The sequence below is a fragment of the Rhinichthys klamathensis genome, unplaced genomic scaffold (genome assembly GCF_029890125.1).
Source record: "Rhinichthys klamathensis goyatoka isolate OS25496 unplaced genomic scaffold, OSU_Roscu_1.1 h1tg000059l_1, whole genome shotgun sequence".
In the NCBI taxonomy this organism is placed as follows: Eukaryota; Metazoa; Chordata; class Actinopteri; order Cypriniformes; family Leuciscidae; genus Rhinichthys; species Rhinichthys klamathensis.
This window is the reverse complement of record NW_026606604.1, coordinates 5,279,191-5,305,162: the sequence shown is the minus strand read 5'-3', so window position 1 is coordinate 5,305,162 and position 25,972 is coordinate 5,279,191. Positions and strand designations below refer to the sequence as shown.

Sequence of the window (25,972 nt, the reverse complement as noted above, 5' to 3'; positions counted from 1 at the left end):
TATATTATCTGTAAAGTTCTTAACTTTATCTTGTTGTATGATATGAACGATTAGATATTTATTTTTACTGGAATACCATTTGATCAGAAGGTGCTCAAATTGCACATTTGATATATACTGTGATACTGTGTAACATAACATGACTATCATATTAATTTACCATGACATTTAGAGTACTAACAAGAGAAAGCTCTGATGGAATGTTTGACAGTTAGTCGGAATACAGTGAATGCTTTCTCTGTCGCTTAGATGTTAGATTTGCCTTGACTCTTGTTCTTGTTTTTCATGTTTTTACGGACCGCTAAAAATCTTATCTGTACTCTTTGGCTGTTTTCGTGTTTTGTCTTATTGTTCTGTTGCTTTTTATTGCAATGTACGGCCCTTTGGAAGTACCGTGGTAGCCTGTAAGGTGCTATATAAATAAACGAACGAATGAATTGGGTTTCATAAAGTACATTGGACCCGCCTCACTAAGATTCTCATTGGTCAAGTGTGTCTTTATGGCACCCCAAGACAGGCTTTCCTGTAAGGGGTGATAAAATGGACCTTTTGTCCATTACGGCCCTGCTTCAAGAGTCATTGTAGTATCCAAAAAACATTTGTATTTTTGTTACAGCTTGTCCTTTCTGAATATCCCATTCAGTTACTTTATCAAAATAAACCTGCATCCATCCACATCCATTTAAATGAACCTGAATTCATCCTTAGTTTTCCACCAGCTTCGTCCCCTCACTTCGTTTTAAGCCGTTATGTGTATTTGTGAATTCACTGAACCATATTTCATAAATTACTCCTCTGGTGACATGAATGGCAGCTATTGTCAGATTACCATGGCAACATGTCTTGCTTATTGTTCTAGGTGTATTGCATTATTTATTGGTTGTGCTTATTTTCATGAGCATCATGCTTGTTGGAGCTGAATTGAACTCTGACAGCTTTGATAACTGCCTCAGTGTTATTAAATGAAAATGACACGCAAGAGTGATTTGATTTCAGTCGTGTTGGCTTTTTATATTCCCACCACTGCATAATGTGGTTTGCCATCACTTTTAAATAGAAACGGCACAGTCAGGTAGATATTATTGGTACTTGTGCTTAAAATATCTTGAATAATTTCAAAGTCAGTCATGATTGCTGACATATCCAATAAGGCAGAATTTTCATGTATTATAGGTACTGTAACTGAGAGCATTATGTGCTTTAAGATGTGAAAACAGAAATTAAGTTTTGGTTTTCAGGAAATCATTCACCTCAGAGTTTTTCAATATTTATTTTCTGGCTTTAGCTCACTAGATACCTTAATACGTTTTTATGTTCAGTGTGTAAACAGATATTTAACTGTAATTGGCACACTTTGTTGGGTCTATTGACTGCAGTATCGGCATTTTATGATGATCTCAGAGTCAGTGTACAGTATGTGTGATTGTCCTTGATGTTCAATGACAGGATAATGCAAGCTAATCTCCTCTTCTGTTATTTTCCCCCTCAGGACCCTGCGGGCATTTTTGAGCTGGTGGAGCTTGTGGGAAATGGGACCTACGGACAAGTATATAAGGTAAATAATGATTTAATGTTGTGCTATAAGTAGATATAGAGCTATAGCCTGGTATAGGTAGATATAGCCTGTTTAGTCTCAAAAAGATGTTTAGCTTTTCTCTCAGCTGTTTGCCTCAGTGTTTTCTCTCAAAGATCTGCACTTACCTGTTAGTGCAGCAGCTCTTGCGTTACATGTGTGGTATGTCCAGACATGTCAAGACTCATGTGTTTTCTTATACTACTTGCCATTTCACTGAAAGATCCTTCGCCCATTTCCATTACCTGCTCAAAAACTAGCGTACGCGAGTCAGATTTTTCAATTGAAAAGAGATTCAAGGCACCCACACACTACAAGATAATTGGGCCGATTTTAGACCGATTTCTCCCCTTCAGACAATCCTAGCTAAAGTCCTGATTATCTTGATGGTTCTACAGATTATCTTCTCAGATATATCAGTGGTGTGATGTGTGTTAAGAGTTATCGCTATTTCGCTATTTCTATTATAAGAGTTAACAGTTCTCGCTATTTCCTCTTGCCCACGGTTGTCCGCCATGTTTGTTTACTCTAGAGTCACGTTTGACCGCAACAAGAGATTTTGTGAGATTTCTTGTGTTCACAGTCTGTTTGTGAATGGATTCTGTTAGTGTGTGTTGTGCTGTCTTGGTCAAATCGTTTAGTGTGGGCCGGCCTTTAGGTCAATTTTTTGACAGGGTGATTTGTAGGTATGCAAACAACATTAATGAAAATATCAGGTTTTTGTTGCAGACGGTCATTGTTTTGTGTTTTGTACAGTTTGATATGCTCTGGACAGGTTGGCATGGTTGAACTTTTAAGTTCTTTAGTTTGGTGTTTCTTTTTTGATTTGAAGGTGAAAAGGCACTACTTTTGGTCTTCATCCACAGCGATCAGACTGCTAATTTGGGTATGATTGATGCATACCAAAAGGAAAATACTATTGATCTGTTTTTTTTTAAAAGAGATCACCGATCAAAGATTAAAAAAACAAATCTAAAGCCTGGAGCAGTGATGTATGAGCAGTTAAGCAGTCTGTCAATCTAACCCGCTGTCATAATGCAGTACTTTTAAAGGATTAGTTTACCCACAAAAAAATTAAAATCATGTCATTATTTGCTCATCCTCGTCATTCCAAACCCATATGACTTTTTCTTCTGTGAAAAGCAAAAGGAAATGGTAGAATATTCATACTCCTCCTTTTTGTATGATGAAAACAAATGTGAACTGATGCTGTGAAAATGATAAATAAGCACCTTAAAACTAGTCCGTACATACTCGTATGCTATATTTCAAATCTTCTAAGGCCATATGATAGCTAACAAGGAGACATTATTCAAATTATGCCATCCTCTCTACTGCAACTATGAAATGTCAGTCACATCTGTATTTATTTAAATGTGAATTTTGATGGCTAATGATTTTGTACCAAGATTTTTCAGTAAATAACTTAAATTGCAATCTCTACCTTACAGAATAATATTGCTTCAGACGATTTTTAAATAAAGTGAACTAGTAGTATGGACTTCTTTACCATTTTGTAATTGTGCTTAGTTCTCTTTTTGGGGGCTAGACTGTCAATCCCAAATTCATTTTCATTGTACACTACCATTCAGATGTTTTAATGTTTTTGTTTGTTTGTTTGCTTATGCTCACCAAGGCTGCATTTATTCTATGAAAAATACAGTAAAACTGTAATATTGTGAAATGTTATTACAATTTAAAATAACTGTTTTATGAATTATTATTCCTGTGATGCAAAGCTGCATTTTCAGCATCACCCAAACTTTTGAACGGACCGGTAGAGTATATCGCAGAATATTTTTCCAAACTTCTACAGATGTGTTCCACTGAAGTCCACTGATACAGGATTGAGACTATATGATGTCAAGCTTTTTTTTATTTTTGGATGAACTATCCTTTCAAATGTATTAACACATACTCATTGAGTTATTAGACAAATGTAAAAAGTGAAAGAGGATGTGGTTGTGTAATTGTCACTTTAGAGTCCTCAGAGAAAAGCCGCAGCTTGCAGAAGTTTTTGGGTTGACATTGAGCTCTCTGTGTGCAGTCAGTATACTGAGAAAACCAGTAGGAGGTGTGATTTCTGAGGTGTCGCCCACTTGTGAAGGTGTATGGAGGGGTCAGATCCTATCAGGTTGTTTCCTTTAGTCTCACATGATGGGAATATTGTGATATATTTCATCTCCTTTTTACAGAAAATGAGAGTGATGCGTCACAGCAAAAGATTCAAATCGAACAGGCACCCTTTGTGTATAGTTAGCATGTGTTAATGAGAGTGAAAGAGATATATGGCGTGAAGAAAGGAGAAAAATTAAAAATCAAGTGAGGCAGTGGATTTCGCTAAACTGTCTGCTGAATCAGGGCCTCAATGTACTGTCATTCTTTATTAATGTGCTTCTACCATTAACAAGAATTCCTCTGCTTATAAAGCATGTTTTCAGTGTGATTTCAGAGTTGTTTTAGGATCTTGGTAGCCTGGTTAAAACCAGACCATTCTCAGTTGTAACTGAGTTATGGTCTGGCAAAGCATCATAGACAAATAATTTCCAGAGGGGCGTCACCAATGGACGTTGCGGATAGACCTAAAACCAATCAGAGCGATGAAGGAGATGACGTATGCAGAGCGGCGGAGAAACATCTCCGAGTGTTGTTCTTTGCTCGGTTTTTAACAAAAAGGAAACGTTCAAATCGCTTAAAACAGACGCGATAGCTGATTCGAACGAGTGAAGTTCGACGGCGGCATCCATCTTTGTAATGTAGGCTACAAAATCTGCTTCAAAATCCCAGCGCCGTCGTCATCGTGTAAAGCCCGCCCCAACGTTTCTGATTGGTGCCTCGATTTCGGCGGATTGGAAATGAGCTTGAATGAGCTCTTTGCCAGACTAACTTTCAGAGCAAATCTAAATTTGCCGGAAGTTGTCTGGGTTTTCCCAGGCTAGGATCTTGGTCTTTATCAAAAAGTTTTGTGACAAGTATGTTATCTTTATGACCATTTAAATGCTAGTGTACTTTTAATCATTGACGCTTTTAGCAGATATCTGCATTTTATAAATCATATCCTTCTCTTCAGGAGACTAAAATATTTATAACTCATCCTGCACTACACAGATTTGTGTCCAATCAAATACTCTTTTGACCGAGAATGGCCCTGTCAATTCCGACTGCCATTGACTATAAAGTAAAGCCTATTGGCTACTAAAAAATGCAAATAAGTCCTTTTTAAAATTGGGGAAGGGAAAGGGAATAAACAAAGAAAAAAATCAGTCCAGTAGGTGGCGATATGCAAAGTGCAAATGACCTATAAATTAAAGAAGAAGCCCTGTGATCTGTCCTGTTTTTACTCAAAAACCGTTAGTTACTCACCGAATATTAACACTTAGTAATAGTGTGAGCAATAGTAATAGTCATGCTTTCCTTGGCAAACATGTTTCCCAAACATCCCCTTTGTTCTGCATAGTTTGGACTGCTCAAGCAAAGAGAGACACTATCAATGGCTGACTTTAGTTTTTTAATTTACCTTGTAAAGGTAAATTCCTGTCTGTTGGTGAGCCAACAAGAAAGCACACAGTCTGTGATGTTCGTGCACCGGATTTGCGTGGGCTAATCAGTCGGTCCAAATATAAAATGAATATAAAACACACTTGCTCATTTACGTGTGGGAGTTTTTTCAAAAGCACAAGCGCATGCTCCTGACATCTTTCATAATTCAGATATTATTTAGAACAGCAGGCAGGCATATATGTGTAATCGGAGTAGTTTTTTAACCAAATTAGGCATTTTGTAGATAACATTCTGGTGGCTTTGGTGAAGTCACAATCAGCCGCGATTGACTGAATGTTTAGTGTAAAAGAAGGAATAGAGGCAGTGAAATTACGAATCATCATGGTATTTATGCATTGATGAATAGTTTTTCTTTTGCCAACCGTTACATTTTTCTTTACTTTTTTTTTTAGATATGTAATAAGCCTCCCCTTTTGAGACTATTGATTTGAATTGCTTCGTTATGTGAATTCTTTCATTTATTATTACTCTTATTTGTTTTCTTGTTAATGTGTAATCAGTCATTATTTATCTTTATGAATGTAATGGATGAATATTACATTTCTATTTATGCTAATTCAGTGAACTAGTGGATTTGTAATGTCAGTTCAGACATGTATTTTGATTTTTTTCCACAGTCACTGATTATAAAAGTTTGTTCATATTTGTTTAGTAATAAAAAATATACTCTACCTTTTAAAAGTCAATAAGATTTGATTCAGTCCAATGGATGCATTACATTGATTAAAAGTGAGAGTGAAGAGATTTATAATGTTACAAAAGATTTCGATTTCAAAAAATGCTGTTGTTTGAAACTTTCTGAAGAATCCTTTGAATAGTTTTGAAGAAAGAATCCTGACAAAATGTATCCGTTTCCACAAAAATATGTTTGATTGTAATTGATGATAATAAGAAATGTTTCATGAGCACCAAATTGGCCAATTAGAATAATTTCTGAAGGCTTAGCCATCACAGGAATAAATTGCGTTTTAAAATATATTAAATTGTTGAGCATAAGAGACTTCTTTTTAAAAAACATTAAAAACTCTTCCGACCCCAGATTTTTCAACGGTAGTGTAAGTATTTAAAGGTTTCATATAATGCTATTTTGAAAGTTCATTATTTTGTTTATTGGGTTTAGTAGAATAGGTTAAAAAACACATTATTTTTCACATAATGTACATTATTACAGCTCTTCTATTCCCAGTCTGTCTGATTTCTATGTTAAGGAACAGCTTTACAAATAAATGTAACATCTGATTTCATCTGTTTTTCTGAAGGCCCAACAAAAGGGATTTGCTTTCGCATTCAAACACACGTCAACAGCACTACAATTTACCGAAGCCTCGTCTTCATTCTGCTTTTGGGTGTGCATTATGCTAATATTTCACATTGTGATGTAGACGTTTGAGGAAGTAATGTCTGGACTTTGTATCGAGGTGTTTTAGGCAGGTCTGGATCAGTATTCTCTGTTGGAGACTAAGAGCTTTGTAACTTTGCGGATCGTATACATGATCCATTACACACTACAGAAAAAGGAAAATATCATATGACCCCTTGAACTTTTTCTGTTATAGTGGGTTTTTTTTTAATTAAATTGAATATTAAAAAACATATTTTTTACCCTATTGACGTAATGTCAATGAGCAACGCACATTTTACAGAAAAGGTCCTCAGGCTTCCATCAGTGCAGCATTATTTAGCTAAATCAACTGCACTACCCAATTCTAATTTCACGGTGTCTGGAGCATCTTGGATAAATTGTGGGTAATTTCTTTAGAACGAAGTTGTTTAGAAGCTCAGACATGCTGGTCTGTAGCAAAACCATTTTCTTTTTTTTTTAGTCAGTCTTGTTAAACATATGTCTTCTGCCTCACTCTGTAGGTCTGTAGCAGCATGTTTCCGCATCTCTGTTCATCTTAATGTGCTTTTTTTGTACTGTAATTGAGATTCTGGAAATAGGGCCTCTTATTCACATTACTCAGCCTCCGGATCTGTCAATTTGGGTCAACTTTGAAAGAGAGATGGTTGCGGAGTTTTCTTCTTCTTATTAACATGACTTCTTTGAACTCTTGGACTCCTGTGTTGCTGGCAGGCGGTTTAATTAGTCCAAGGGTCATAGTTTACGACCTCACTGGCCTGCAAGAACAGATCAGCATCTGAAAAGTATTGATCATTTTATTTGACTAGATGCAGGTAGACCAATCATTAGTCACGGTAAAACCGAGGTAGTGACAGATTTATCTATTTTTTCTGCGTATTGTGACATGCGAGTATAACTGATTATCGGAAAAGAAAAACTATTGGGCAGGGACTTGTTTCTATTTATCGATTGATGATTGGATTTTGAGATGTGTCTGTTGCTTGCGGAGATGGGGTTTAAGCGGAGTAAAGTCCTGCCTACATCACCAGAGAGAAGTCTATTATTTTCACCAGAGGGTCCAGCAGCTGACATTTGGAAGTAAAACATTGCGAGGTCGATTATTTTTATTATTATATTTTTATCTATAACATCCAATTAGAAAATGTTCATTTCATGCTGACTTTAAAGGAAATGCAGGACTTTGATTTGCTCTGAGTCCCTGCAGAAAGTCCCACACAGCCCTTTCTCTGGTGGGGCGCCATCTTGGGAGATTCAGAAATCCATTAAAAACTTGCCCTGTATTAGAAGAAATAGGTTCTGGGTCAGGATGTGCAGCACTGAGACCGCTCATCTCCCACTCACATGACACTGCTTTTGAGAGAAATCTGCTATGAAGGAGAAAAATAAAATGAAGGCATTTTTAGTAAAGCTTGTGAGTTAGGTACTTTTTAAGATTTTTAGTGGTTGTCAGGCTACAAAATGGATCATCAAAGCATCATAAAATTGGACGATATATTTCAAGTCTTCTGAAAGCATATGATAGCTTTGTGTGAGGAAGAAACTGAAATTTAAGTCACAATTCAATGATCTTGCTTGACAGTCATTGGCATTTTATTCACTGTATTGGAATAGAGCAGCTTGGACATTCTGCAATAAATTTCTTACAACATGGAAGAAAAAGTCCTAAAGGTTTTGAAAAAGACATGAGAAGTATATGGTGACAGAATTATTTCAGTGTGAATTATTCCTTTGAATTCCAACATGTAACTTCTTATAGTTGAATGATAACTCTTTGGCTTGTTGACGAGGTGAGTGAGGTGACAAGTTCATCTAGATTTCAATATTGATTGTTTTTAGCAGTAGTGTTTTGTTTTTTAGACCGTTTTCACTGTACAAATCCCCTCTGAAAAGTATTTTAAATTCATTCCCCTTTGCTTTAACGCACCATCACTACATTAAAACTGACATCTTTGAGATGGCATGTCAAGTTAAAAATAGTTTAACTTTTAAAATTGTCTCAAGACCCCCTGCATTCTGTTCCATTTTGTTGTGCTCCGTTTCAGGCTGGAATACACTGCATACATTTTTGCCTCGATTTACAGTCTAGACGAGTCGATGCTAGTTGCCGAAAGTCAGAACCAGTCTGCTGATTTGAGTTGACAGATTTCACCGAATACTTTTGGAAAATTTCTGGAAATTTACCAGAAATGTTCTAATAATTCCAAAAATAATCCTTGAAAGTTTCCAAAAATTATGGAAAGTTTCTGAAAAACTTTGCAACCCTTGTAAACACCCTTAAGAAACATAACCAGTTAGGTTCAGGTGAACCAGATTTCCTAGTCGGTCATAGGGCTGGGCATTGACACAAATTTCACTATTTGATTCGATTTCGATTCACAAGCTTGCGATTCGATTTCTATTCAATGATATGGATTTCGGTGAGTTATACTGTATCTTTCAACATACCTTCTGATGTTCATTCATGTTTATTTTTTGATATAACTAGCAGTAAAGCGGAAGAGATGATCAGTTCACATGAACACCACGCTGCCACTTTTGACAATTTGAAAGCTGAGACTGTTTCATATCAGAAGTAACAAAAGCTTATTGCGATTTATGGGAGGCGCGCAAAATTTTCACAAATTTTCTTATTGGGCCGATAATAATAACATTAAAAATGAACGTATTGCCCGTTATATTCTGCATCCCTAGAAAACAGCATAGACTGAAAGATGGATTCTTGGGGTTTAAGAATCGATATTCAAAATGAGAATCGATTAAAATCCAGAAATCTATATTATTTTACTTAGTCATTCAGACAAACCACCGACTTGTTGATTTTATGCACATCTCTAACTCAAAACATCTTAGCAACCACATACCAACTCCCTGGCAACCACCCACAACACCCTAGCATTATAGCAGCAATTTTTTTAAATGTAAAAGTACCCAAACATCTGGTTTCACGTTTAAAGTGGTGCCTTAGCATGTTCTTCTCGCCCTGCATTATGAGATAAACACAGAGCTTATGGTTAAATAAGGAAGTTTCCACAATGAGGTTCTAAATAAAACACCAACTTCCTGCATTCCATAAGTGACTGCAGGGCATGTGGTCTTTTGAAGGCTGTTCTCTGAATGGAAGATGAGTGAGGAGATTCTGGCCCCTCAAAAGCTCTCTCAGAGACTTAGCTGAGAGGGTCATGCTAGGTCACATGTCTCAGGAACAAGAGGAGCTGTCTGTAGAAAAGTGTGAAAATCACAAACCTCCTCCGCCTTCCAGGCCTGTTGCTAGGCTACGGAGAGGAAGTGGTGCGTTGTGCTTTTTTTTTTTCTCTCCGCACTGGCACCCTGTGTCTACCGTTAAGCGGTACAAACATACACCAGTCTTGCAGTGACAAATAACTTCCTGATCCTGATTGTACAATAATAATAATGGTTCCGTTTTCACAGCTTATACAATATATACGACTGTCATTACCGTTGTTTGGCTTCCCTTCCTTCCAGCAGACACCGTCTTAGTTCTCATGATTGGATTGCTGAGTGTAGCCAATAGCAGCCGTGATGATGAAACCGCACAGCAATGTCTTCCTGACAACATTTTGCGGCTACAGTTACAATGCATTACTACCGCAAGCTCTCCGATAGCCATTTACAGTCATTTCAGATATAATAGGAACAGACCTCAGTATACATTTCAGCTGCCAGTCTAGATTAGAAGGGTTGTGACCACATAGTGTGCTTATCTTTTTGGCTTCTAAAAGCATTTCCATCACACTTAGGCTACAAAAAAAAAATCTGCAAATGAGCATGACAAAACTAATCTTTTTCAGTATAAAACATCCTATGACTTTGTAGAAACTGTGTAATGCGGTACAGTATACATATGGAAAAACCCAGATTACCTCTTGCAGATGTACACTACAGTAGAGTGCACTTCATGATGTATAGCACTCGACTTAATCATCATTTCCATTTTTAACTTCTCTTTCTTTACTCATTACTTTTACTTTAATTTATTAAGATCTTACCTGAAAAGGTTTTAGGCCGTGTGTCCACTAGAGGCATAACGAAACCCTCTTCACAATTCGATACAAATCGCGATACTGAACTCACGATTCGATGCCATTTTAAGATAAAATAAAGAGAGGGTTTTATTATTTATTATTATTATCAAGAATATTACCTGCAAATATAGTTTGCCCCCAGCCCCCTCTCCTCCACTGTGATTGGACGGCTAGATGAAAAAAGAGACACTCAGCCCCTCGTCACGCTGTTGCCGTGGCGCTCCCATTGAAAACAAATGAATAAATACGCTAGCCTTAGGGAAAAACAAACAAGGCTTTAGAATTTTTATTATGTACATTTTAATATATATCTATATCTCATCTTTTTATTTGTCAGAGAACTCAACACAACTCTTGCCATGAGAATAGTATAAGCTGCTAACATGGCATTAAAGTCTCAAATACCTACCTACTTCACTTAAATTGAGTAAAATTTACTTGATTGGACTGTCAAAGTGTAAGACATTTTTGCATAAAACTGCAAAATAGTATTTATCAAAATAACCATATTTATTTTCTAAATGTAACTTGCAATGTAATGAGGTCATGTAACAACAGTTTGAAACGGTTTTCATTGCATACTGTTTTGCATACTGTTTCTAAAAATAGTGGACACTATATGGCATATATGTTAATGCAGTATGTTAATATTCCATTCTGAACATACTGTACTTACATTTATCACTAATATTGCTTGGTCGGCACATTTGTGCCTTGCTTTATTATGGCTAATGGCGGTTGAGGACGGTCTTATCTTACACTTCGGGGCTCCAGAACTTTTCAGTTAATCTCTGTCAGGATGCCAGATGGTTTTTCCAGTTAGCAGTCGGCCATGTGAATCTTCTCATCAGGAGAGATGTGGAGCTGTAGAGCTCAAATCTATCACACATGCACCCATTCAACATGTCCACACATCTGATTCACATATGCCAGCATCATTTATTACGATTAGTCGGTTGTATTATTATGATGATTGGGTCATGTGTTCTGTCAGAGATGTATTCAGATTAGCCAACATTTTTGTCCAGTCAGCAAGTTCACCCCTTCCAAACCATATCTTTTTAGTTCAACAGAAGAAAGTAACTCAGAGGTTTGGAACAACATGAGAGTGAGTAAAGGATGACAGAATTTTCATTTTTGGGTGAACTATCCCTTTAAAACGCATAGCATGGCAAGCACCTCTGACCCCCTGGGGGTGGTATCTGTATGACCAAAAATGACGGAGTATTAAGTTGTTTCCGCTGTTATCAGGAAAAATTGCAAGTGATTGCGCCGGCGCCTCATGTCATGCAGTAAACGTGCTATACTTTGTCTTCCACTCTCTACACAAACACTTGGATATGCGCCTAATAATAGTACACATATATCTAGGTTAACGTTAGAGCGAGCAGCCCTGTATGTAAAGTTGCTACTTGCATGTTTCAAATGATAAGCCATATTTGATTTCGATTTCCCTTCCGACATACTGTAATTACCACAAGGACCCGACGTTAACAATCTGTCCCTCACGGACTGCGTGACTTCGCCATAAGGTTGTTTTTTTTCTGCAACTAACCGGCAAAAATTTTGGTCTACTAAACCCTAATACTGTGTTTTCATACAGATGTTTACAGCATTACAGTTTTATTACATTATTGAAATATTAACTTAAAATCTCAGGGGGGTACTTCAAGTAAATGTTTAACGTCTAAGAAATTTGGCTGTCAAAATTTGGGAACCCCTGTTTTAGAGAGCAGGGTGGCTGATCATGTATAAGATATTACACTTTTTAATGTAATATTAATAAGTAACACATGCTGCAGTTCAATTTTGTGTAATGTTTACTAAATGTAAAATTAATTTGAACTTGGAAAAAATAAACCTGTTAAAGAACAGATATACTATACTACAAAGTCTCGATTCCGACACTTATCGGTCGATGCCAATAATTAAAAAATGTACAATTTCGGCCTTGGCGATTATATCAGTCGATTACTCTAGTAAATCTAGTTATTAGACCCTCAAAATGGAATCAAGAAAAGACATATTCAAACTCAGTGCACATCAATCCATTGCTCCTACGAGTGTCTGCGTTTGATAAAATGTCGAAAGTTCCTTTATTTTTATATAGCCATGGGGTTTGTCTGGGTTTCTCCACTCAGTAGAGGTTGAAGTTGTTAATGAGCACTGATGAGACTTGTATGACGCTCTCTCTCCTCATGTTCTTCTTTCTGTTTCCCACCTTTTTTCGCTCCTTCCCTCCTTCTCTCGCTGAAACATCTCCTCTGCTCAGAATCAAAGCGGTGGGAGTGTGTTGGGTGAGGAGATGAAGTGTGCATAATTCATTCTGAAGAGCACACACTGGGTGATTCTGCCGTTCAGATGAATTCACTTCTGCTCAGATCTGCTGCGGTATCTCCTGCTATTGTCCCGAAACTCGGGACCTGCTGTGCGTGCAGATGATCTGTGTCCACGGTGTCTGTTTCCCTCATTCTGGTTATGAAATTGAGCTCAGGGGAAGTGAGAAACTTAACAGGTAAACAGGAGGGAATTGTGGGGAGACCCGGGACAGTGATTTCCATTTCCACATTCCTTCAGTTCCTCCATAACAGCGCAACGGTCCAACTTGCATAACGCTTTTGAAGGTTCATCCAATCCAAACAGAGTTGTCATCTGGTGGCATTGTAACACACACATTCACAAACATGAAATGGTACAGCCAAGAGCCCGAGATCATTCACACAGGTTTTTGGGTCTGTTTCAATCATTTTAGGAAGTGAGTTTTTTTTTCTTGTTTTTTTTTCTCTGCTATTATGTAATGATGGTGCCTGCCAGAGAGGCTTACGTCAACCTATTCTTCTGCCACAGATAGATCTCATTTCCACACGTTCAATAATGCTGGCATGATGTTAGTATGATACTCGTAAATGATATTTCCTCTACATTCTTTCTCTCTTCAGGGACGCCATGTCAAGACGGGCCAGCTCGCTGCTATCAAGGTCATGGATGTCACAGGGGTAAGAGCGCAAGCGGTGCAGGCCATGACAGTTTCTGTTTCGATGCCGGTTTGACTTTTACACTTTCACACTTGCCTTTGTGCATGATGTCATTCAAACACACACAAACATGAATGGGTCATTCTCAGTGCCATTTGTACCTCTTTTTTATGTCATTTGAAATGAAAAAAAAAACAAAGTACCGGGGCTGTAACCACCATAGACGTTGAAGGACCAACATAAGGACACGCATCACTCCCTCAATATTCAGATTATTTGTCAATCATGGGATTTTCAAATGCATCAAGCATATTGGAATATTTTAATTGTAAAGATTTTTTTTTTATTTCACTAAAAGCTAAATATTGACTTTTAAAATATTGTATTAATGTTATTATTATTATGTCTCTTATACTCACTAAGGCTGCATTTATTTGCTAAAAAAACAAAAACAATTTAACATCATTTTTTAATTTGAGTATATTTTAAAATGCAAATTGTTTAAAATTGTTCGTGTGATGTCAAAGCTGAATTTTCAGCATCATTACTCCAGTCTTCAGTGTCACATGATCCTTTAGAAATCATCCTAATATGCTTATTTATTGCTCAAGAAATTTCTTTATTATTATCATTGTTGAAAACAGTTGTGCTGCTTAACATTTTTCTGGAAACCGTGATACATTTTTCCCGGATTCTGTGATTAAAGTTCAAAAGAACAGAATTTATTTGAAACCAAAATCTTTTGTTACATTACAGATGTCTTTATTGACACTGTTGATCAATTTAATGTATCCTTGCTGAATAAAAGTATTAATTTCTTTTGAAAAAAATCTCAGCAACGCAAAACTTTTGAACAGCAGTGTGCATTAAAATATGAATAGAAATGATATTAACATATATTAAAATTTTGTTTTATTCTATAACCCATTACACTGATAATCTGAAGTTTTTTATGTTAACATACTATTAATATAATAATGTGTAATATACAGAGATAACATAAGTAAGCCATTTGTAGGTTGATTCTGTCAAGCATTGTCAAACCATTGCTTTGTCTGAGAATTCCAACCAGCCGGCATAGCAACAGACTCAACCAATGGGATGAGTTTGGGGCGGGGCTTTCTGTTTGGATGGTGAATGACACTGTTTGAGGAAACCTGTTGGAAAACAATCATTTTATCCACAATTTTGTTATTGCTAGTGGCACAGAAATGACACGCTTCGCCTTGAAAAATAACAGTAATATAAATGATGTACTTTTACTGTTAATTTTGCAGTAGTATATCACACTAGAACACAGATGGGGCTATTTCCTGACAATGACTCGCTCACAGACCAAGATACATGATATTTTCCGGCTCTGTCTGAAGTGTTGTCTGTTTTATTTGACAGGATGAAGAGGAGGAGATCAAAGCTGAGATCAACATGCTGAAAAAATACTCCCACCATCGCAACATCGCCACCTACTATGGTGCCTTCGTCAAGAAGAACCCACCTGGCATGGATGACCAGCTCTGGGTCAGTCTTCACCAGTAGTAGGCGAAAAGAATCAGGGTTATTTAGTGTGTGATAATGATTGTGTGATTGTTTCATTGTTTTTGTATGTAGTACAGTATACAGTGTTAGGGAGTAGAAAGCTAAATGCAGTGATGTTAACTACATTTTAATAATAATAATAAAACAGAACTTTTATTTTCATTTTCAGTAGTGTGCTAGTAGTTTAGCTGTTTTCAAAACAATGTCATTCAGAGCACAGGTAATGTAGCATGACAAAATGCTACCATATATTGTTTTTAGTCATAGCACGTGAAACTTACTTTTCACTGTAGCATAACTTTTTAATCATTTGAGACCTAATTTCCATAATTTTAGGTATTTCGGAGTGTTTTTTCCATCTAATATTTATATTTTATTTTCATAATCAAATTTTTTTTATATAGTTTTAATAACAGATAACAACAACAACAATAATTTAACAACAGTTTTGAAGGTTTGCATAACATACCAGAATGGAGCAGCTTTTTTTGTTTGTTTTTGCTGCCTTTGAGATAGGATAATGTAGTGAAGACAGGAAGTGAAGTGGGAGAGAACTACAAGTCGAAGCACTGCCCACAAGGCTATCGACCTAAGTAACAGAAAAGTAAACCTGAAATAAGGGAAATGTGCATTAAATACTTTGAGTATTTTGTAGTTTAAGAAGCTAAAGCCTTAAAAATACCTTCCTCAACCCTGGGAAGGTAACACTTTCCAACAGTTACTGAATTCTCACTCAGAAATGCAGTGTTCACACTCTGTACAGAGGTGCCGAGGCCTTGTTGTTTTACCATTGAACGCAGACTGCCAGCCTCATTTCCTTTGTGGTGAGCTTTGTCGTTCTTTTTGCCCAGCAACATAAAAATAAGTGCGACATTGAAGACATTTATTTGCACAAGAGCCTCTGTCAGCACAACCAGCCTTCATTGGGGGTCTTTGTAAGAAGGATTTCCCTTAGAGACAAAAACAGTGTTGCCAACTCAGCAGTCGTGACTTTGGGGAGTCCCAGAGGCCAAACATATTTAGACCCATCTGAAGGCTGGCTCAAGAGAGCATTCAAAACCAATCGGTGTTTCAGAAATAACATCATATTCTGCTCATGAATTACATTTATTGACTTTTATTGTGCCCCAGGGGCCCCTAATGAGAACAGTGCTCTTTTTATGAATGTCCTGGGAGAAAATGTAAAGGCAAAGAAGTAAAAACACAACTGGGTTTAGAAGTTTGTATGTCACTGCCACTTACTAAAACTCTATATGAAGGTAGGGCTAAAGTGAGGGAAAAAGAAACTCTTCTCTGGACACAGTTGTGAAATTTCCCTTTTTTAACCACTAATACTTTTTATTGTACCCTTCTATCTTGTCATTTAAACTAAAGTGGGAAAATGAAGTTGCCCTGGGACAGTTGTCACTTATAGGTCTAGTTTCCGCTAAAAAGCGTGAATTTGTGAGTGTGAGTGTTGAATGTGGCGTCTAAATAAAACCGGTTCTGCCACTTGTGAGCTGCTGTAGCTAAAAAAAAATAGAACTTTATAGCTCAAATTTATTATTTTTTATTTCTTTTAATTTTTGATCCTCAAATAATCTATGGTATTTGACACCCTTGCTTTGTTCAATTCAGAGAATATTGTTTAATCAGAGAATATTAAATAATATTATATAATTGTAAAGGCAGAGGAAAAGATAACGGCTGTATCCCACAGTGACTTCCATTCAAAATGCAGAAAAGTGTGATTGTTTATATTTATTTATTTATATATATATATATATATATATATATATATATATATATATATACACGGTATATTGAGCTGATTAGACAGTATTTCAAGTATTTCATATATCAGGTCCTATTCACATCTCACATGACCTCTAAATAGAAATAATGCTTTTCAATTTATTACAAAGTCTGTATGTGTGACAGCGCCAATGTAGTTCTCTACTAAATTAGCATTTTTATCATTCTTATGGCTTGTTAGGTTTTTGTTGGTCCTAATTTTGTTGGGGTGCTTGTGTCTCTAGTTGGTGATGGAGTTTTGTGGCGCCGGTTCAGTAACGGACCTGATAAAGAACACCAAAGGGAACTCTCTAAAGGAGGAGTGGACTGCCTACATTTGCAGAGAGATCCTCAGGGTGAGTGTGTGTGTGTGTGTGTATTCTGGACCACTAGAAAACTTATTAGCTTCCAGATGTGTTATTTCTGATGGGTCCCTCATTTGATCTTCTCCGGTTAAATTTAAACTCTTCATTTGGTTTTGATAGGGTCTGACCCACTTGCATCAGCATAAAGTCATCCATCGTGACATCAAAGGTCAAAACGTTTTGCTCACAGAAAATGCGGAAGTCAAACTTGGTGAGTTCACACCCCTGACGGCTGTACCACAAAAACACAATGTACATTCTGCACTTATACTAAGCACTATGTATTCTACCATCTAGTTAATAAATGCTAGAAGGTTATTCTGTCATTCAACATCGCAGTCTGATAGCCACTCCCCCTCTGCTACGAATAGAAAGCTGGGAAAATTAAGTGTAATAAGTGTTCAATATTCCACACTTCGTTTTTCGTTAAATAAGTGCGTCAGCTGGGTATTTAAATTGTACCTTTTCTTTTTGGAATTTTCAGTGTGAACAAACTACTCGCACTATTTATACAAAAAAATGGCTCCACACCTAATGTTGAGGCTTAACTAAGGAAAAGCAGCAATTAGGGATGCACCCATATGAAAATTTTGGTTGATAACCGATAATTCTTTATATTTGAATGCCGATAACCGATATATTTGCAGATAAATCTAAATCCAAATTTTTATATAATTTTTGAGAGCCTGATTACAAAAATAAAATTCCCATTAAAAGGCATGTCCCAAGCACACAATTATAATGTTCTCATTATAATTTTATGTAGCCTATGTGATAGACTGGCACTGCACTTAACTGTGTTTTCCTTTTTGAAGTGATTTTAATCATATTTCAAGCTATTTAAAAGCATCATGGCAAACAGTGCACATCTGAAGTGTCTCAGCTGAAGGAAATAATTCATTATTTATCGGCTTTAATATATCAGCCAAATTTTCTTATCGGGTTGATAACGATAACATAAAACTTTACATAAATCGGCCGATACCGACATGGTGGCCGATATATATTGTGCATCCCTAGTAGCAACAATGCTAACTAAACTACATTTTGGAAGTGTGTAAAATCCAGTAACAGACTTTTATCTTGCAATAGCTTACAATTGAGACAAAAGCATTAATCAAACATCGTTCATTTTAATGAGAAACTATATTCATCAAAAACTTGCGATTTAATTTGTCGTCAAAAGTTTTGGGTCAATAAGATTTTTGTTTTTGAAAGAAATCTCTTATGCTCACCAAGGCTGCATTTATTTGATAAAAAAAACTGTAGAAACTTTAATAATGTGAAAAATTATTACAATTTAAAAGATCTTTTCTATTGTAATTATTTTAAAATGAAATTTATTCCCTTTTATGGCAAAGCTGAATTTTCAGCATCATTACTCCAGTCTTCATTATCACGTGATCCTTCAGAAATCATTCTAATGCTGATTTGGTTCTCAAGAAACATTTCATAGTTCAGAAGTATAATTGAAATATAATTTTTTTAGTAACAATGTAAAAGCCTTTGTATCTTTTGATCAATTTAATGCATCTTTAAAAAAAAAAAAATGTAAAAATGTCTTACTGACCCCAAACCTTTGAACGGTAGTGTATATTTTCAGTTTGTCACATCATTTAAGGTCCTTGTTTTTTTATTTTTTTTATTAAATGAACCGATAATTTAACAGTCAAGATATTACCCCTTTAACTAACTTCAGTGTAGATATGTTGTATTTAGCTACCTTTTCAGTAAGTACTTTTGAGTTATGAGAAGCTCGTAACTCCCTCAATGTTAGTTTGTGTATGCGTGTTTTTGTGTTGAGGAACCTGTGACCCTCTTCTGGAGTTATTAGGGCTTGTCACTGAGTTGTTTGAGTTTGCGAGACAGTTCAGGCTGGTTGCTATGACAACGCTGCCTGCGGTGAGGAGGGAAGAGTGGCACAGAGGCAGATGGCAGAATGCACTTCATCAAAGACCTCTCCGCTCGTTACTGCACGCAGACACATTAAGGCCAAATCTTCCCGGTGTGTTTGTGTGTGTGTGTGATTGCGTGTTTTACAGTTGATTTTGGTGTGAGTGCACAGTTGGACCGAACCGTCGGTAGGAGGAACACTTTTATTGGCACACCATATTGGATGGCTCCAGAGGTCATAGCCTGTGATGAGAATCCAGACGCCACATATGACTTCAAGGTATTTCAAGCGATTCTTAATTACGCTGTCACTTTCTTCTTACAGAACCTGATTGCTTTAGTGTGAGGGTCTTGTTTGGCTTAAGGCACAAATCCTAAAACCCCTTTTTGTTACAGAGTGATCTGTGGTCGTTGGGAATTACGGCTATTGAAATGGCAGAAGGAGCCCCTCGTAAGTCTAACACAATGCAATATGATGTTAAAGTACCCCTATTATGATATTGTTTTGGGGTCTGCTACTATAGGTTTACATGCATCAAAGGTCAAAAAACGAATCACCTCTTTTCTCACAGTGTCTGAAACAGTTCAATTAAGGATTCAGTCTCCCAGAGAGCCTGTTCTGCTCTGATTGGTCAGATGGCCCAGTCTGTTGTGATTGGTCTAGGTGACAGAAATGAAACGCCCATTACCATATCTGAATTTCAGCTCTGGATGCTTCCTCAACACTTGTATACACAGTGATACGAACCGTAACGATGACGTCGGTTTTACCATATCAAACTCTTCCAGTTTCCGCTATAACTGCAGTGTTTGAGGGTGGGTCAAAATAGATGTTCGCAGACAGCCAATGAAGACCATAGATGGGCATTATGCAAATTTGTTACAAACCTACGTAGGTTCGAGTAGGAAGTAAGGAATTACTGACGACTCGTTTCAGGAATCGGTTCTTTCTTTTGGGAGACAATAACTCCATTTAGTTCTCACACTGACCTTTGAAACTTTGCAGAACTTTTACATTCACGAACAGCTATATTACACACTACATGAAAGAAAGGTAATATCTGGTAAAGTATAATAGGGGCACTTTAAACACATGATGGGTGTATTTTCTATGAAATTTAATATGAACACAGTGATTGCTAAATGCACACACCTGTCTTGTTTCCTCAGCGCTGTGCGATATGCATCCCATGCGTGCGCTTTTCCTCATACCCAGAAACCCAGCTCCCCGACTCAAGTCCAAGAAGTGGTGAGTCAGGCATGCCTGAACCCCACGTCATTTTGAATATACACTTCAAATCTACACCTGATGATAATAAAAAGGCCTAAGCGTCAAAACGGAGGTAACGCAACTGTTTGTCATTCTCTGTAGGTCTAAAAAGTTCCAGTCATTCATTGAAAGCTGTTTAGTGAAGAATCACAATCAGAGACCAAGCACTGAACAGCTCATGAAACATCCCTTCATCAAAGACCTCCCCAACGAGAGACAGGTCCGAATTCAGCTCAAAGACCACATTGACCGGACCAAAAAGAAGAGAGGAGAGAGGGGTGAGTTTTCTTTGTTTCTGTTTGGGCTAGGTTGAATAATATAGATTTAATTGATTTGAATCAATCTTCATTTTTATGAACCGATATTGATTCTTAAATCTCAAGCTCAATCTTTTACCAGTGGTGGAATGTAAGTACAAATACTTCGTTACTTTACTTAAGTACATTTTTCACATATCTTTACTTTACTTAAGGAGAATCAATAGTGCATACTTATTACTTTTACTTCGTTACATTTTGCAGCAATTATTATACTTTCTACTCCACTACATTTCTACAACGTTCTGTTACATTTTCGTTACATTTTCTGATCAGTTTTCCCCTGCCAAAACGTCATCCTGACCGTCCGTTCGTCGCACGTTTGTCTCACCAGTGAAGTTTGGTTGCCATATCAACCCGGTCACACTAAATGCATCTCTATAGCACGCAGTGTGTTTATCGTGCAATTTATACGCGGAAATTTGTTTTTACGTGCATAGGATACGCATGGGTAGGTTTAGTAGTGGTGTGGGGTGCGTAGCCTATTATACGTTTGGTTAGGATTAGTATGGCAAGCCAAGAGGTTCAGAATTACGCCATAAATGTTTTATTTGCTCATTTTTGAATATGGATATTTTAGGATATGTGACAATTTTTCTTACAACATTCCTTGTTTGAATTGGCCTTTAATCTTAAAAGTTGTATTCCTAAAAACCTTCATCTTACAATGCTGTGCTTTTTTTTCTTACAGACGAGACGGAATACGAGTACAGTGGAAGTGAAGAGGAGGAGGAAGAGCGAGACATAGGAGAGCCAAGGTATATAGACGTTTTACGCTCACCCATACACACACTCTCAAGTATTTATATGTGGGTATAGTGAATATGTGATTTACTTAACGTCTTTATTATTTAATGTCTTCCTTACAGCTCCATCATAAACATCCCTGGTGAGTCGACCCTGAGGCGGGACTTCCTGCGTCTGCAGTTGGCCAATAAGGAGCGCTCCGAAGCCCTGAGAAGACAACAGCTAGAACAGCAGCAGAACGAGGAACACAAGCGCCAACTACTGGCCGAGAGACAGAAACGCATTGAGGAACAAAAGGAGCAGAGGAGGAGACTAGAGGAGGTAAGAGGAGAGAGACGAGAAATAGTTTAATTACTGTGGGTTGCTCTTCAGCAATCTTCAGCATTAGTCATATTAGATTTATTTTATTTTATTCTCTTCCAAAACCTTAACTAGTGGTTCTCAACGGGTTTTGCTGTAGGTCCCTTATTATACATTTATTATCAAGTTATGACCCAACATAAAACCAAAGTTGTTTATCAAAAAATGTTTGTAAATGCATCAAAATGTATTAATAATATCATAAGCAATATGCAAAATGATTAACAACAACAGCTGCAGCAGACATGGATCAAACATGTTATTAGTATTCACCATATTTACAGGTGACAGATTAACCATAACAAAATATATGGGAAGCTTTTACTTCTGCTATCCTGCATGATTATATGCTTAGTTGCATTTTATTATTTGCATTTAGCATTGTTGTTCCTTGCAACCATATCGGAACAAACAGACAATATGATTTGCTATCGTTTCTGTCACATTAAGACACACACTTCCTGTACTCTATTTTGTGTGTGTGTAATGGCTCATGAGATTACTTTTTAATATCCCTGGGAGACACTGAGCAATGATCAGTCCACATGAAGGTTATCCAACATATTGGGAATTCTTCAAACGGGAGATAAAGAAAGACGAAGCTCATTGAGCCAGTAGAGATATTCCCGAGTTATGTGATGTAGGGGAGCGGGCAGAGAACCTGTAGGGATGAATCAGGTGGCTCGGCTGGGCGTCAACCTCTCATTCAGCACATCTATCTCCCACTGGTCCACTGTCAGGTCTCCGCTTTTCAGCACAGCTCCTGTCAGCAGCCCCTGCTGGGGAAAGACCATTCAGCATGGCTGCCTGCTCCAAATGCATTGTCTTTTACACCGCCACCTAGTGGTAAAAGGACCTACATATGCTAGTGTGAATCAAGGCCAAAAATTGGACTCAGCACTGAGATTTATATATATGAATGAGAGGTTCATTAATGAGGGCTTGTGTTTATAATCTCACAGCAACAGCGACGGGAGAGAGAGCTTCGAAAACAGCAGGAGAGAGAGCAGAGGAGGCGCTATGAAGAGATGGAGCAGCTCCGCAGAGATGAGGAGAGGAGACACGCTGAGAGAGAGCAGGTACATATGTACACACACATCCACAATCATGTATGGCTTATTGTGGTTGACCAATATTTTTTGACTGCTTTTATTAATAGTAAAGCTGAAAGAGGGCAGGAAATGATTATTTGCAAGAATTATTTCAGGACTGAAAATATACAATTGTTCAGGCTGTTATATATAGGTCTGTCACTACAAACTAACCCATAATCCGCTATGCGAAAAGAGATAGGGCCGCAAAACCAAGAACTGACAACTGCACGCTTATGAACAGGAAGAGAAGAAATGAGGTGATGTGGCAGCTTCACACACTCACACTCCATATGCTAACAAACTCCCCAATGATTTACCACTACTGAGATGGAGACAAGATGTACTTTCTGTTAATAAATGCCACATTTATATGACAGATACCAATTAGTATTAAAGTGTCTATTAACTGATATTTTATTTTGTTTTATTATTTTATTTAATGCTTTTTTTTCCCCCCAGCATTTTCTCGTCTGAAACATTCTAAAATAATGGTTCTCAACTGGTTTTGCTCAGGCCCCAGATTTGAATTAAACCAGATTAAATATAAATATTAAGTTGTCATACCCAACACAGATATTAAAATTGATTAATATGGTCATGTACAATATGCAATTTTTTTTTGCAAATATGCAGAATAACTGATATTTAGAACCAGTTTTTGCCTTTTGACGTTTGATAGCAGTGATAACCAAATAATCATTATTGAAATGCATTTTATAAAAACACAATATTGATGAATATGTTAGTACAAAAAAACAACAACAATTAGAACAATGTTTCATAAGTGAAAATTATTTTTGATCTGTCTCTCCATGTAAACACATACACGCATTACTGCTAGGAATACGTGAGGGCATAAAGCAGACGTGCATGAAGACAGCATATGTATCCATGGACTGTTTTTAAATCAAATGTAATTCATGCAAACATGCACTTTGTTCTCAACTGTAACCATCCACTCAGATATGCATATCAGACTCTCACATGCCTAAATCCCTTATTTAAAGCATTCTCTCCAGTCTATGACTCACTTCCTTCTGGGAGGGAAATGTTCTGCTGGATGGTAGGCATATTTTAAGCCCTCACCCACCCTTTCAAATGCAGTCAGGCCACTTGAGCCCTGTTCAGTAGTGAATGAGGATGTCTCAAGGGCCGTGTGTGAGTATGTGTAGAGACAAATAAGAATGACTGAGCTATTAATGACAGTGAAGATTCACCAGCTCTCACTCATGCCAAAAGTTTAGCGGTTTAAGAGATTTAGCAATTCTGAAACATAATTTTAATTGGACACGCCCCTTTCCACAAAATTCAAAGCTGTTAATGAAGCTGATGTCACTGTAGGCTTGTGGATTGTTAGCATATGGACTGCCTTGTGAATTTGCAAAATGGTTCAAACTTACAAAAAAAACATTGTTTGTGAGCCTCAGAGACAGTTGGGATATTTCGGTACACCTAATTCAGTAACATCTGTGAAGCAATAGATATTTTCTTAGTGTCTTTCCATAAAAAATGCTTCCAGTGTCTTTAAAAGCAACAAAGCAGAGCATTTTCTTTGCTATCATAAAGCATTTCATCGTTTCGTTGCTAATAACAGTGAAAGTGTCCTCCTCAGTTTAGGCGCATATGATCCATATTCTGAATCTTTTAATAAAGAGTAAGCCATCCTTTCAAAAATGAATGTGTCTTGCAAAATGGGCCTTTCTTTTAACACCTTTTTCTCGCCATATACCTTTAAAGTCTTTCTGCTGGGGAAGTACACTGCCATAAACCTGTTTTGCTCTATTATACTGTAATTTAATATGTGCACTACTGTTCAAAAGTGTAGGGTCTGTAGAGTTTTTTTTAAATGTTTTTGAAACCTCTAATGCTCACCAAAGCTGCATTTATTGATAAAAAAAATACAGTAAAAAGAGTACTATTGTGAAATAAGTTTTCTATTTTAAATATATTTAAATGCCATTTATTCTGGCATCATTACTCCAGTCTTTGGTGTCACATGATCCTTTAGAAATCATTTCAAGAAACATTTCTTATCAAACTGTTGAAAACTGTTTTTGCTGTTTTAATATTTTTGTGGAAACTGTGAGACATTTCTTTCAGTATTCTTTGATGAATGGAAAGTTCAAAAGAACATCATTTATTTGAAATTGAAATCTTTGTAGCATTATAAAAGTCTTATTCTGTCACTTTTGATCAATGTAATGCAGCCTTGCTGATTAAAGGTATTAACTTCCTTCAGAAAACATTTTTGTACTATAAATGTATGTTACCACTATACAGATCTATCACTTGCAGTACATAAAATATCGTCTAAATCTAAAAATGATTGTAACTTGGTATTATTAGAAGTGATATTCCCAATGACATCCCATGGCATCTCCATCCATTATGAGCCCACTGTCTAGAAGACAGCTCACAGATACAAGCACACTTTAGGATTCAATTGGTTTCTGTGCTGCACCTACCGTATCCAATTTTTTTTTGGGTCATTTTAACATTAGTAGGTTTAATCCAAAGCAACGTTTTCTTTGGTGCAACATACCCCTGGAGCTGTCTGGGGTTAATTGCCCTGCTCCGGGAAATTGGGATCAGGGTTTGAAGTAACTCCCTAGTGCATGGATGGCTCATTCCATGGTTTGAACCAATGACCTCTAGGTAGTGAGCTCATCACACACAAGGTCACATGGGATCTATGCAGGGCAGCGAGTTATTATCAGGGTTTCTTACCTTCTGATTTGCTTGATTAATCTTTCATTGTTTCACTTAAACTTAAACTCTTTGAAGGCCCTGTCATCTCTTTTTCATCTTTCTTTCTCGCTCTCGTTCTGACGTGCTGCGCTATGGGGTTAGGAATATATCCGTCGGCAGTTAGAAGAAGAGCAAAGGCAGCTGGAGATTCTTCAACAGCAGCTTCTCCAAGAACAAGCTCTTCTGCTGGTAAACATTTCCACTATCACCTTTAAAGTACTTGCACTTCCTTTCTTTTCATCTTCTGCACTTATGGCATCTGTCGGTCCCTAGTGCACTCAGAGAGAGTATCGATTGTGCGAATTGATCTGGGGCATTTGGGGTTTGTGGCAGCTCTGTTTGTTATTGCTCAGT

The 25,972-nt window shown here is 37.1% G+C and overlaps 1 protein-coding gene across 8 annotated transcripts in view; it reads left to right on the top strand.

The window, feature by feature from the left end:
* tnikb (TRAF2 and NCK interacting kinase b) overlaps positions 1–25,972 on the top strand; it is a 54,755-nt gene that overhangs the window by 11,574 nt on the left and 17,209 nt on the right. For 6 of the 8 annotated variants that reach the window (XM_056249109.1, XM_056249111.1, XM_056249112.1 and 3 more), the window contains exons 2-14: positions 1,490–1,555; positions 13,480–13,536; positions 14,908–15,033; positions 17,070–17,180; positions 17,310–17,400; positions 19,232–19,362; positions 19,479–19,533; positions 20,253–20,331; positions 20,455–20,630; positions 21,361–21,427; positions 21,539–21,737; positions 22,739–22,855; positions 25,721–25,807. In XM_056249109.1, coding sequence (XP_056105084.1) covers positions 1,490–1,555; positions 13,480–13,536; positions 14,908–15,033; positions 17,070–17,180; positions 17,310–17,400; positions 19,232–19,362; positions 19,479–19,533; positions 20,253–20,331; positions 20,455–20,630; positions 21,361–21,427; positions 21,539–21,737; positions 22,739–22,855; positions 25,721–25,807 — 1,362 coding nt within the window. The remainder of the gene's footprint in view (positions 1–1,489; positions 1,556–13,479; positions 13,537–14,907; positions 15,034–17,069; positions 17,181–17,309; positions 17,401–19,231; positions 19,363–19,478; positions 19,534–20,252; positions 20,332–20,454; positions 20,631–21,360; positions 21,428–21,538; positions 21,738–22,738; positions 22,856–25,720; positions 25,808–25,972) is intronic. The other 2 variants (XM_056249110.1, XM_056249115.1) reach the window with 1 other exon arrangement.